General features: G+C 41.6%; 2 protein-coding genes across 4 annotated transcripts; both read right to left on the bottom strand.

The window, feature by feature from the left end:
• Positions 1–967: 967 nt before the first annotated feature.
• LOC132988132 (coiled-coil domain-containing 92B-like) lies at positions 968–6071 on the bottom strand. Of its 2 annotated transcripts, XM_061055287.1 has the most exons (5): positions 5937–6071; positions 4368–4498; positions 3815–3991; positions 3636–3683; positions 968–2173 (listed from the first exon to the last, which is right to left on the bottom strand). In XM_061055287.1, the coding sequence occupies exons 2-5, from the start codon at positions 4405–4407 to the stop codon at positions 1452–1454; spliced, it is 987 nt and encodes a 328-aa protein (XP_060911270.1). In that variant the 5' UTR covers positions 4408–4498; positions 5937–6071; the 3' UTR covers positions 968–1451. The 2 variants fall into 2 exon arrangements, with proteins under 2 accessions (XP_060911270.1, XP_060911269.1); XM_061055286.1 differs by lacking the exon at positions 5937–6071 and having other exon boundaries at positions 4368–4779.
• LOC132988129 (F-box only protein 40-like) lies at positions 5941–12854 on the bottom strand. 2 transcript variants are annotated; one of them, XM_061055281.1, is made up of 9 exons: positions 12725–12854; positions 12151–12180; positions 11451–12006; positions 10392–10924; positions 9494–9673; positions 8676–8917; positions 8206–8337; positions 6297–6630; positions 5941–6176 (listed from the first exon to the last, which is right to left on the bottom strand). In XM_061055281.1, the coding sequence occupies exons 2-9, from the start codon at positions 12151–12153 to the stop codon at positions 5964–5966; spliced, it is 2193 nt and encodes a 730-aa protein (XP_060911264.1). In that variant the 5' UTR covers positions 12154–12180; positions 12725–12854; the 3' UTR covers positions 5941–5963. The 2 variants fall into 2 exon arrangements, with proteins under 2 accessions (XP_060911264.1, XP_060911265.1); XM_061055282.1 differs by having other exon boundaries at positions 12721–12848.
• Positions 12855–13339: the final 485 nt, after the last annotated feature.

Genomic DNA, 13339 nt, shown 5'->3' with positions numbered 1-13339 from the left:
TGTGTGTGTGTGTGTTTCTGCCCTTCATGGGTGAAGAGGAGCTACGAGGGAGCCTGTAGCAGGCCCTCTATGCACACACATGAACACTGTCACACTTTAATACCCATCCCATTCCAGAAGAGGGCAACCTCTACGCCTGTCGTGATGTAACTTCCTGTATTGGCACCGGCCCATGCGCTCTCCATCAAACTTAAATGTGAGCACGTGCAGTAGCCTATAAATAAAAGCAGGGGGATGATTGACACAAATTCATATTCGTCCCTCCATCCCTTTTGAAAACACAGCACAAGGAATGACACAGCAAAAACTCCTCCGTGAATAGAAAGTCCGGAATCAAACCTTACGTGACTCTTCCTCACTTTCAGGCATGAGCGAAAAAAAAAACGCAGCTCTCTGGTTGCCTGGCAACTGTGCTGAACGGTATTAGCATTCGGAGCAGTCTCCAAGACAACTGTGGGAACCATAGACTTCTATGGTGGGAACATTCTATAAAGGGGCGTTTGCTAGGAGACAAGCTGCTTGTGTTCTAAACATGAACCAATATGTGAGTTTAGGAGTTGTTTATTCTGTAAGACCCAAACACTTTCATTTCACCCAAACAAATGGCTGCATCATTCAGAAAGCTGCTATGGCATGTTTCAAATTCACATTTCATTTTTATTGTCTGTATATTCTTAAAGCTAACCTCAGAGTACAAAATGTGATCTCTATCTAAACAATGAGCTTGCAAAACATGCTACAATAGTAGCTGTAAGGCTGCTTAGTGCATAATTAGGCTCTATATGAAGGCTTTTACTGCCATCTAGTGTAGGACTTGACAAAAAAAGAAGCTTTTGATGAGAACTCTCTGTTATCTCCCAGAGTAAGAGAAAGTGTTGCTGGTCCTGAAGCAGACTGTGAATCATGCAGACGGGGTTTTGTTGCAACAAGTCCAACCAAAACATTACAAAGAGACAAGCCACAAAAATACTTATCTGCCATTACGAGGCACATTGCATGAATTTATTAAAGTGCAAATCATACAAAACATCCCTAAGCCTTGGAAAGTGACTTTCTTAACCTGGAATAAGGCTGGTGCAGTGAAAAAGCAGGTTTCCATTTAGAGCAGTAGGGTGGTTATGTTCACATATCCAGAGGCAAGGCTACAAATTACAGGCAAAAGCCGTGATCAACTGTGTTAGAATGAAAAAAGGATCCACCTGAAACAGTTCCAGTCATTTCTTCACATTTTCAAAGTACATGTTGTACCATAAATGTGACAAGTTCAGTCAATAAATTATGTTTAGGTTTGATCTCACACTCATGTGCAACTAACTCTAAATGTCTAGCTCACTTTAAATCTACAGACAATCACATGGTTACTTTCTCCCATCTCAAGCTTTTCCGGGATCAATGTTTGTTGATTTTGGCCAGGACCTGCTGGAAGACAACTTTGGTCTTTTTAAGCGTCATCACAGAGCAGTTTCTCCCTCTCCTGCTCCCATGTCCACCCTCCTGTGCACCCTACTGTCATCTATATCCTCCCACTCATCCTCAAGCCCATCTTCACTCTGCCGTCTGAGTGGTTGACGCAAGCGAAGGAGGCGGTATCTTAGTGGCACAAGGAAGAGGGCGGGGTCAGGCATGGGGTGTGGCCTCTGTGGTGATGTCACCCTCTCCTGCGGGATACAGGCTCTAACCCGCTCCTCTCTCAGGGTGACACGGCGCTTGTGACTCGCTTCAGGTTGGCCGGGAGAGGCCGGAGGAGGCGGGGACAGAAGCCAGTCCGAGCTCTCCCCTTCATCATCCTCATCCTCTTCATCTTCTTCATCCTCCTCGTCTTCCTCTCCTCTTTCTACCACATCTCCGCTTGGTTCCTCCTGTCCCTCTGAAGCAGGCTGAGTATGCTGCCGTTGCTGGAACAGTTTTAAACGTGCCGTGTGGAGCTCGTGGCAGAGACTCGAAGTGATGACATTTTGGCGTTGTAGCTCACGACTCAGCAGTGTGATCTTGTGGCTACGACGCTTCAGCTCTTCAAGAAAACATCGCTCCTCGTCCCTGAGGCTCCTTCCGAGAGCTGACGCTCTCGCCCGGCCAGCCCGCAGCTCCCCACGCGCAGCAACCATCATGCACTGCTGGTCCTCCAGGAGACGCTCTGCAGCCTCACAGCGTTCTGCTAACTCTGCTTCCTCCTCTGAAAATAAAAGTGAACACAAACATAACAGAAGCATGTATGCACATAACACAGACATAGAAAGAAGTACAGATGTTCAGTGGATAACTGTATCCCTGTGGATGTCAAGATATCTTTATGAAGGGAATCCTTTTTTATCTTCTTGACCAATTCTTCTCATGAAAATCAGTTACATTATTTTTTCTCTGTGCTTTTCTGAGCTCCTTTACTTCCTCCATTACCTCTGAAACCTGTCTGGTTAACCATAATAAAACAGAAATTTTACATTTCTATCAATAATACTTAATGGGCATTTCTGTATTAGAATTATTTTTTAAATATAGTACTTTACATTGTGGCTCCGTAATTGCAAGGCCTTAATCACTTCTCAGCCACAGATTAAATTGTATCACTCAATCGTAGAAATAATGTGTGTAGTGTTGTTTCTGGCTCACTGAACTTGTTTGCAGTTAAAGGGAAACTTCACCCGTTGAAACATGAATCTGTATTGACATTGGGTCATATATGTAGTAGAAATGTGAAGTAAATTTTGAAGTTGGTGCCTTCTTGGCTGAGAAAAGGCAGAAAGTGTCTTTTTGGCTCATGTGGATGAAAGACACCAAATCCCAGAATGCACAGCACCGCAGGCCACTCCCACTAAGGTCCTCTATTTCAGAATCAGAAATACTTTATGAATCCTAGATGGAAATTCGATTGTTACAGTTGCTCCAAAATATACAGTATAGCAGTAGAAATATAGTAATAAAAACATTTACTTCAACACATGAGGTCATTTCCTCAACAGATTCCCAGATTTCTTCCAGAAGGGATTGGCATCTTGGAAATTCCTGGCAGAAAAGACTATGTCTGTGTCCATAGGCAAACAGTGAGAGCACCGACACTACCAGTCCACCCCAGCTCCTCGCCCTCACCGCCGCCGACAGGCAGGCCTTATGTCTCGGCTGCTGAGCTGGCAGCGGCCGGCGGCGGCCAGCAATATAGCCGCGAGACGGTTGCTGCCGACAGGCCGGTCTTGTGTCGCGGCTGCCAGCGACCGCAGCAGCCAAAACACAAGACCGGCCTGTCGGCAGCAGCCGTCTCGCGGCTATATTGATATTTTTTCACCATTATCAGCTTTCTCCATAGAGCCTGTAGCATAGCTTCCAAGCAATATGGCGGACGTTAAGTTTCGATTCTGGGCGTGAGTTCCCACCCACTGATCTGTGATTGGTTTGTAGCTTCAGTGGTCCAAAATATGAGGAACTAGCGTTGTAGTTTCACCCTGCTAACCGCAACAGCTTCCGATGATGCAAAATGACGATTTTTGCGTCACTGGAAGCTCCTTTTCAGACTTAGAAATACAAAGATTTCCCATCTCAGGGGAAAATGAGGGCGGGATGCACGACCGTTCAAAAATACTACCAGGTTTCTAATGACGCAAATCCTCCTCCTCATCAGCATCGAGTAGTCGCTCATATCTCACCTTCTGTGTTTCTGTCAGGAAACCTGGAGTCCAGCTCACAGCTTAGCTCTGCAGTCAGAAATAGAAGAACAGGAATACAGACAGAAGAGGTAAGAAACCGTAAGTTGGCCGACAGACAGGTGTTCAATTGGATAAGAGACATAGATAGATGTAGAGCAGCAGGTAGCAGGTAGACTGACCGTGGCAGCGCCTCTTCAGGTGTGTGATTTCCAGCTGTAAGCCAGTCAGCATGGCTAAGTGCTCCTGCTTCAAGAAGGCGATGCCTCTGTCCACACTGGCCACCTGCCGCTCCAGCCTGCCAGCATCCATGGCTGAACCCCCACACAAGGTGCACACAGATGCTGCTGGCTGGGTGACTTAGAAAGAGGGATTTCCCAGGAAAATGCTTACATTAGGGAAGATTTCCAATTTGTGGTCACACAAAGAAGTTGGGTAGCCTACAAAGTGCAATTCCAATTGCAAACTAATCAAACAGCTTGTGCATCGAAATATTGACAAGTTATTTTCTATTAGATATCTTTAAACTACTAATACGTTCACGATGCAGCCTATAAAGATGATTTTTCTGCAACATGTAAGCGGTGCATTGAATTACCTTGTAAGCCTAATTGCATATGCTAATACATTATGAAATCTCAGTTTGAATTATTGCCCATAAAGCTCTCTGGTTTCTGTACAGCAGTGCAGAAACCTACCTGTAACCGTGCACTCCTCTCTCTGCTCATGGCCTACCGTGATAATGAAGCGGTTTGCTCTTCAAAGCGTTTCTCATGGATCCCCGTATCGCTCCGGTATCTCCGTCCTTGATTCAGCAGCAGCAGCAGCAGCAGGGATGGAGAACACAAGAGACCCGCACAAAACGTCTGGAGGGCAAAAATGACACATTTGCTGTTTTCTTTCACCTCCTTAGGTGAGCTGCTGCAGTCAGTCAACGTTTGCGTAAACCCTGCTGCAGTCAAGAGGAGAAATAACCTCCTAATAACCTTCTACGTGCAGAAGACTGCCGCTGTTTTACTCGCACACAAAAAAACCTGCCATGTATGAGGGGTGATTAGTGCTACGATGCAGGAAGAGGAAGAGGAGGAGCTACATGGAAATAATGCCACCAGTATCAGACTTACAATTATCTATTTTTAATTCTAAAAATGTAAAATTTTTCGGGGGCTTCATTATATAGGGTTACTATTTTATATTAGTGGCACCTGTGTCCTATAAGACCTGCTATTATTTGTTTTACCTCCTGATTTACCTACTGTTGAAATCCTTGCTCCAATATGAACAAAAGTGTCTTCTATATGATAACATTGTAATCGTTACTGTAGCTTAAAATATGCCAACAATAAAGGCTGTATTAGTATTATTGGAAAAACATATTGAATACTAAAGTGACTTTTTATGAAGAACTGCACCCATCTGTTAATAGATTAATAGATTTCTCAAAATGTATATAATGTGAATTGGACAAAATCTATTTTTTTTAGGTCAGGTTCTTAAATAAGGCTGCTTTATTTGATTTTTAAAAGTTATCATACCAAATTAATGTATGTAATGGAAGTCAATGTTTCCCCGGAGACGTTTGAAAATTGACAGAAACTCGTAATTTTCTAAAATGAGGTCAGTTTGTCACTTACTTTTTTAGTAGTAAAGTAAGCTGTTGATTATTCAGTGATTTTGTTTGTCCATGAAATATGAGAAAAAACATGATTAATTTCATTTTTTTTAATTCCAGAGTCATGGTGATAACTTCAAATGTATTTCATGAAACTTTTAGTAAAAAAAAAACCTAGATCATTTATACTTTATTATTTTGTCTATCATGTTTGATAAAATAACCCTTTACCATCACACCCAGGAAGCTGGAACCAGCAAATATTGTAAAATGATAAGATTATCTAAATACATTGTCTATGAATCAACTTATTTTTGCAGCCTTAAATCTGTTCTTCCTTAGAGTAACAAGGTTTTCACCCTTTAATTTTTCTATGTGGCACTGATTCTCCATCATATAGCTGTATAACTACTCCGTAGGTTATCTCAAGTTGTTTCACCCAAAGATGGATGGAATCAGCATGGTAGTTCAAATATGTCAGAGTCATATAGTGGAATAAAAAAAAATATTGCAGTAAATGCAATCAAGCTGTACACAGGCAAACATGTGTCATGACTTATATTGCAATTGCTGAAACACAAATAACAAAAACGTCATTTTTTCTGTGTAGTGCGGAGTGACATACTTCTTGTACTTATACTGTGTAGTCAGGCCATCATACACAATCATTTTTTTTAAAAGGAAACCATCACCTGGTAAAACTTTCTTTTTTGTTTTCTTTATTGTTGCAATCTTTTTCCTGTGAAATGGTTGACAAGAGTGATCCTCTCCTGGCTGCTCTCCTGTTTATCACCCATGCTGGGGAGGGGAATGGGCTCACTGTGCGGAGAGGTCTCATAATAAGGACAGACTTTTAGATGAGAAGATATAGGAGGGATGTCTGCCATTCGCCATGAGTCCACTGGGGAGAAGAGGTGACTGAACTCCCACACCTGGAGTGGAGTCAGGGGGAGAAGAAAAAGAAAAAAAGATGATGCAAAATTAGAATATGAATCATTATTATAAACACTAAAATGATGGATCATTTGGATGTATCAGATTGCATATCTCACAGGTTTGGCTTTCCACTTGGCTCCTCCGTGTGAGTAGGTCTTCCTCTCCCAACGGAGGGTCACCATCCCTCTCTCCTGCAGCAGAGAGGAGCACACCTGCCTCATGAGCTTTGACACCAGAGCTAGTTGGGACAGGGACAGACTGTCCAGGAAACTGGCTATGTGGCACAGCACCTCGTAGGGGAGGCAGCTCAGATAATCCTCCCCTACACCAGTTTGGCCTCCTCTCCTCCTCTGAGTAAGGGAGGAGTCCCCTGAGCTCTTTGGCGGCTGGGAAGTGTCACCTTCTGAGACTACAAGTGACGGACGCAAATTGAAAGTCCTCAGCTGCTGACTGCAGGAGAGACAAAATACATGTGAGGATTCAATTTATGTAGGCAAATGTAAGGACAAGTGCAATGTGAATTTCTTTCTTTACTACAAATAAGCTTAGCTTCAGGGCTTAATCTCTCTCTTAGGTGTTGTGAAAAGATAGCAGGTAAGTAAAACTTGTATTTGGTATTACATAGAGTCTATTAATCCAGTTTTTATTTCTGTTTGTTTCAGTCTGTAACCTATAAACGTCACAATAGTTTATTATGCTGCTACAATAAGTTTGCAAAGAACCCAAATATTGATCAACTTTTTGCCTTTATTGGATAGAACAACTGAAGAGAGACAGGAAATGTTGGGAGGAGAGGAAAGGGGAAGATATGCAGCAAAGGGTCGAGGTCAGTTTCAAACCCATGGCCGCCGCAATGAGGACTATAGCAGCTGTATATGAGACATGCAACATAATTAATATGCTACTTCTCCTAGTTCAACCACTTTTCTGATCATGGGGCTTATTAGAAAAAGCAGATGCTCTCTAGGTTGGATAGAATCAGCTATATCTGAATCATTTTGATTATTTGCTTCCATCACTGCAACACCTGTCGGTTTGCCGTTTGCCTGGCAAACCGAGGGGTGTCCAAAACAGCCGTGTGGGAATGCCTTAAAACCGCCTGCCTTCTAGTCAAAAAAAGAAAACAGGTCATTTGGCCTCTGAAGTGACAGTTAGGAGGATATACTTGCTGCTGTTTTATTGTCAGAGAAGCCAGCACTTCACCATAGCATGTTTCCTTAATGTCGGATGTTATCGTCAGGTTTTATGATTTAAAAAAGCAGTATTTATTTTTATAATAAAATCCTAACTTCACCTTGAGTTTCGAGGCCAATTTGGCAGTATCTGTTTTAAAAGACAGCTCACAGTCAATAAGAAAACCCAAGTACTTGAGGCTTTCAACATGCTCAATTTGATTTCCTTGGGAAGTTAAAATCAACAGGACATTAGTTGGTACTTCACTTAAATGGGAAAACAACATGAGCTTTGTTTTGTCATTGTTTAGGACCAATTTTAGTTCCTTCAGACGAGACTGGTAAACATTGAATGCTGAATGCAGAAACTCAAAAGCTTGTGCAACAGATGTAGAACAACAATAGATGATGGTGTCATCGCCATGAAAATGAAACATGGCATTTGACAAATGTTCACACAGGTTATTGATATAAAAATGGAAAATAGAATAGGTCCTAAAATCGAACCTTGGGGCACCCCCTTTGAGATCTCTAAAAAGGAAGAGGTACACTTCTAAGTGAATCAATGTTTATTTTCACGTGAGGCATTAAGAGTTATGTGTCCGTCCACTTTATGATCCTAAATGTTATATTCAACTTCTTTCAATGTTTTTTGGTCCTAAAATAGTAAATTAGTAGGTCAGACACTTGAATTTCACCATACAGCAGACTGAAGCTGTAAGGTGTCCCTTGTAGGTTAATTGATATTTGTGAACCCTTCGACATGTTATATCATTTTAGCATGGTGAAATCTTACATTATATTTGGTCAAATAAAATATTGTGTTGTTAATATGGATGCAAGTGGTGCTTACTTATAGCAGACAGTGGCTTTATGTGTTGAGGGATGAAACCTCTTCTGGATGTAGGTGCACCCAAGATAAGCCAGGGGGCATCTCTGCTCAAACCATCCACTCAGACCTGTCTGAATGTCACTATGGACATTCCTGGAAAGGAGATGACATAAATGCAGTTATTAAACACACAACCCATGTCACCCAGACTGTGTGCATCCCAAACACTGTTAGGGATAAAGAGGATGATAATTCACAAATAAGTGGTTAACAGATTTGTATCTGTTTGTTGACCCATTCTTGATTTCTTAGTGAATAAATTAACATTTTTAGCTTGAAGTTGAAGTTGAACTGCTTTTGTAAGTCCATTGAGATAAGAAAGTTAGACTACTGAAAAGGACATATGTGAGTGGACTACAAAGCTCACCAGGGTTTACATTCAGACAACAAACTCAATCAAACACAACTACATCAGTAGTATTCACAGACACCTGTAATGTGTGGCGTATTCTCTGCGGTGGAAGGTGTGACCGCAGAGGTAGGTGAAGACGCAGCTGGTTCTGTTGTTTCTGCTGTTCACACTCTCCGCCTGCAGCTGAAGAAGAAGCTTCAAGGGTCTGTCCACCATCACCTCCGCCAGCGTAGTCTTCCCTTTATATGGAGCTGAGTGGAAGGAGTGCGTCTGTGTTCCCACATCAACATAGAGCCCATCAGCTGCCTTTGAAACACTGATCTGTGTGGAAACCAATCGATCCCAGTTACCTATGGATTGTTTTTAATTTTAATGTTATTTAGTTTAGCATACATTCCATAAAGCAAGTGTATTCTGCTCATGTTCATAGTGCTTTAAAACGTTTGTACATAAGGACACTAGCCATACGTGCCAACATTTTGCAAGAGCACATTTCATACTTTTCTTCTTGACTTTAAAGTTGTTTTAGATTTCATCAATAAAGCCCCACAGAAAAATAGATACTTTTTAGGAAAGCTAGTCTAAGTAATACTTAGTTAAATATAATTAAAAATGTTTATTTCACATAGCTTATAATTGCAATTTTGAATGTGATAGATCTCCCACATTTGTTTTAACAGTACAATAAATTGAAACAATAACCCCTCCAAAAAACAGCAGAAACAGTAGTATGTAATAAAAAGTAATTCATAGAGTAAATCCTCTTTTTTGGAGTACTGAAGACATTGTCAAGTCCAAAGGTGTCATATAGGTTAACCATATTTGATGTTCATTTCCTTTTTGGTCATGGGTGCAGGATTCCTTTAAATTTATTTTGGTCAAAAATACTTGACTGACCTTGTGACCCATGACAGCCTCCTCAGCGTAGCCCAGCAGAGTGGCTGCTGCTTCATCAGTGAACCAGTCCTCCTCGTTAGCTCCGAGGTCTGATGTGTCCACGCTGCAAGATTCACTTGGAGCCCGCGCAGTCGTGTCATACAGAGTAACCCGCTGCCTGTAGTGATAGCTGTCAGGGATCTTAGAGGGAGACATTTGGAATATGGTTTGACATGTTAAACACTTCATTGATACGTCCTTTTTTTTCCAACTAAAATAAACACTGTCATAACACAGACATTTGCAACATGGGTCATGATCTAGATAGCTGTTGAAGTTATCTGCCAACAAATCTACTTAGATAGTTTTTTTCTATAGCGACTAATGTATTATTACATTATACTGCCAGCTCTAACTCAGCTAAGGTACATGTTTGTGATGTTGGATGCTTGACATGTTAGCTGATAAAGTTAATGGCAAACAGATATTAACCAAGTGTCTGGATTTGTTTGCTTATGGGATCACTCAAGACACCTTTTTGCTCCATGACCTAGCGAAGTAAGCCATCAAATCCAGACAGAGGTCTCTCTATTACTTGAATGCCCTTATGATGTTGAGGCATGCTTTCTTCTACGTTGGTCACATTCCAATTTTGCCACATGGTCTTAACTGAAAATAACTTGTTGTGCTTTGTGTTGGTCACTTTTTAATTCCGGGTGCCCCATTACAAATGTACTCTTAATACTGTTTAGGATACTCTGCAGAAATGTGACCTCCTTGTGTTTTTTTTTTTGCAAAAGAAATGCAGAATTCTTTATGTACCCAGCTGCATAACTCTTAAGAATGTAACACAGAACTTGCAGACCAACTGATGCTAGGTTTACACTGATACAAGTGTAGTCCAGCTTAAAGTTCTTACCTTGAAAGAGCGAAGGGTCTGTACTGGTATAGGCTCTAGGCTGCCGTAAACAAAATCTTTCTCCCTCGGAGTACAGGCCTTGATTTGTCCAAAGCTGACCAGCATGCGGCCATGATGCACCATATACATGTTGTACTCTTGTGGGGTGAGATCCTCCTGCAGACGCTCCAGCACCCCCTCCTGCCACGGGGCGTGCCCTGTCTTGCTTGTATCCCGCATTAGGCAGTTTTTGTCTGTAGCTGCACCATCATTCTCTGGACCTGTTTGATCGGCACATGTTTTCTCCAACACACCATCCTGATGCTTCTGGGCAGTTGCCTTTTCACCATGTTTTGGGTTTTGGTTTGGATTGTCTTGGTTTGCCTGAGCAGCAGCACAGCCACCTCTCTCCATGCTAAACATCATCTCATACATGTTGTATTTCTCTCTGTTGATGCCGCTGACTTGTGGTTGTCCGACATGGTTGTCTTCAGGCTCTCCCGCAACATTATTCTGACCCAAGCTGTTTCCTGCAGTGGCTGTTGTAAATAGCTCTACAACAAATGTAAAAACAATGGATGAGTAAACAAATTAGAAGACGTGAAGTTTTCTGTTTGAAAAAATGTAAACACATGTTAAGGTTAACACACATGTGGCAATTAAGAGTTTTGTCAAAGTTATACTGTACATCAATCACATTGCTCTCAACGAAGTTAATATCTGGCATTACTAAAACAACATATGATTAAAGTCTCAAATACTAGCAGGTAAAACTTATTGTTTTAAATCGTCATGTTCATGTACGGTGGTTTGTGACATCACATTGTTTCTAAAGCTCTAGCCACTTCACCCCAGTGAGTAAACTGAGAGGGGGAAAATGCAGAAACTATATGGAAAAATGTAAATGTTTCAAATTTGGTAGGAACTTGGGTATTAATTTAGAACTACCTACTCTACAGTTAGCATTTACAAATAACTCCTAACTGAGAAAAAACAGCTATAAGGGACTTTATAACCATGCATAATTGTTGTAAGGGAGCATCTTTTCAAATCCAGTTGCGCTGACGATGCACAATTTACCTCCATTGGATTCTTTGTCAGCAACACCATTTACAAACCCTTCCACTATCTTCACTTCTTTTTTGTCTTCCTTTATTTCTTCCTCCTCCATCATCTCTGGATAGAGGTGCTTCATTTTCAGGCGGCTGTAAAGGTCTGACTGGTCCACCAGGGCCATGGCAAGATCAAGAGCCTCCCCCTGCCCCTTGTTTTCCTCCATCACATTATCCTGCAGAGCTAGGTTACTGTGTGGGTTTGTTTCATCAATGGGCCAGCGGAGCCACTCCATGGTGCAGCAAATTACGCTGGCCGGACACACCTGGAGGTGAGCTGCCTGTGAGGAGCGGGGCATGTGGAGCGGGCAGCCGTACCCAACATTGAGACAGGGCACCCTCACATTGGGGCAGAGCAGCAGGTGATCCTCCTCTTTGCACAGGTGGAATAGAGCTCCACAGTGCAGGCGGCATGGGATGATCGCACAGCACACAGAGACCTCCACCCGAGCCCTGCAGCGCCGGCTGTAGCAGGAGTCACAGTGGACATGCTGTCGCACTCTGGAGGCTCGAGTTCGAGAACTCTGATTGGATAAGAATGAAAATAAAGAAGCTGACTAGGATAAAAGAATAATAAGGATGAAGATGAAAAAATAAAGCATAGTGAACATTTGTGTTGTATAAAGATGAAAATAAAAATACTTAAATCTTCAAAGTTGTTGACTCACCATACAGGCCAAAACAGCTCCCTTGTAATCCTGCAAAACAGTACAGAAATTGACATACACACATCGGGCATTGATCTTGAAAACAAAGCAACAAGTTAATATGTTTTAGAATGTTTAGGCATTCCTGCATGCAATCATGCAATTTTCTTTTATATACCTATCTGGTTGTCTTATGACCCCTTAGATAAACCATTTGACCTCTAAGGGTTTCAATTTTGGATTCAAAGCCAGAGACTACAGCACAAATAAACATCACAAAAACAAAGTCACAGGGAAGATTTTGCCCTGATGCAACAACGTATGCACTGGAAATAAATCAATGCCAAAAGGCTCCAACCGAAGTGTACGTTTTCCCTGTTTGTAATATAAAATGAGCGAGCAGTTGAAGAAAAATTAAAACTAGTGGTCCGTATTGAGAATTTGTTCAGTCATCTGTGTGTGTACAGTTTATGATTTAATTAGTTTAATTTAGTTAACACAACTAAAATATTTCAACTTCTCAAGTTGTACTACTTTTAAAACGCTTGCAAATTAGATAAACAAAAACAGACATTAAAAAATGTAACATACTCACTAAAGAATCAGCCCAAGTCCTTCTGTAGACGTGTTGTGTCTTCTCTTTGGTTTTATAACGTTGCTTTCTGTCCTTGAGTTCTTGGCAGGTTAAAATTAGCACGGCAGCACCAAGCAGGTTCAGCCTGAGAAGTAACTCCCCCCTCTTTTTCTCACTCTTCTGCAGTGGACACAGCCACAGATCAGCCTAACTCTAGTAAATATTTATTCTAGGGAGGTTTTTACGTGTCTGAGCTCCTACACACAATTACTGTATCTGTTTAAATTACTTCAAATAAATGCACACTGACTAGGGTTATATCTCCATCAGAGAACATGGTTTGGATAAAGAATAAGCCTCCCTTTCTCTCTGCAGGTTGAAGTCATTTGTATGCAGAACCTATGTGAATTTGGGGGAGAGATTTCCTTATGCAAGTGGTTGAAGCAGGGTCTTGTAATCCAAACCATGTTTCTGACCACCTGTGTAACATTTCTCAGTCCCTACTCTGCTCTATTTATAACACACACACATAACACAAGACACACACTCGAACACTTTGGTCTTTCACGTATAAGACAGGGCACGAGGAAGCGGGTAAGTTTCCTTTTCCAATTCATACAGCGGTAGGCTACAGTT

Source organism: Labrus mixtus, chromosome 14, assembly GCF_963584025.1.
Source record: "Labrus mixtus chromosome 14, fLabMix1.1, whole genome shotgun sequence".
Taxonomy (NCBI): Eukaryota; Metazoa; Chordata; class Actinopteri; order Labriformes; family Labridae; genus Labrus; species Labrus mixtus.
The sequence above is the reverse complement of the archived record's forward strand: the minus strand, read 5'-3'. Positions and strand labels throughout refer to the sequence as shown.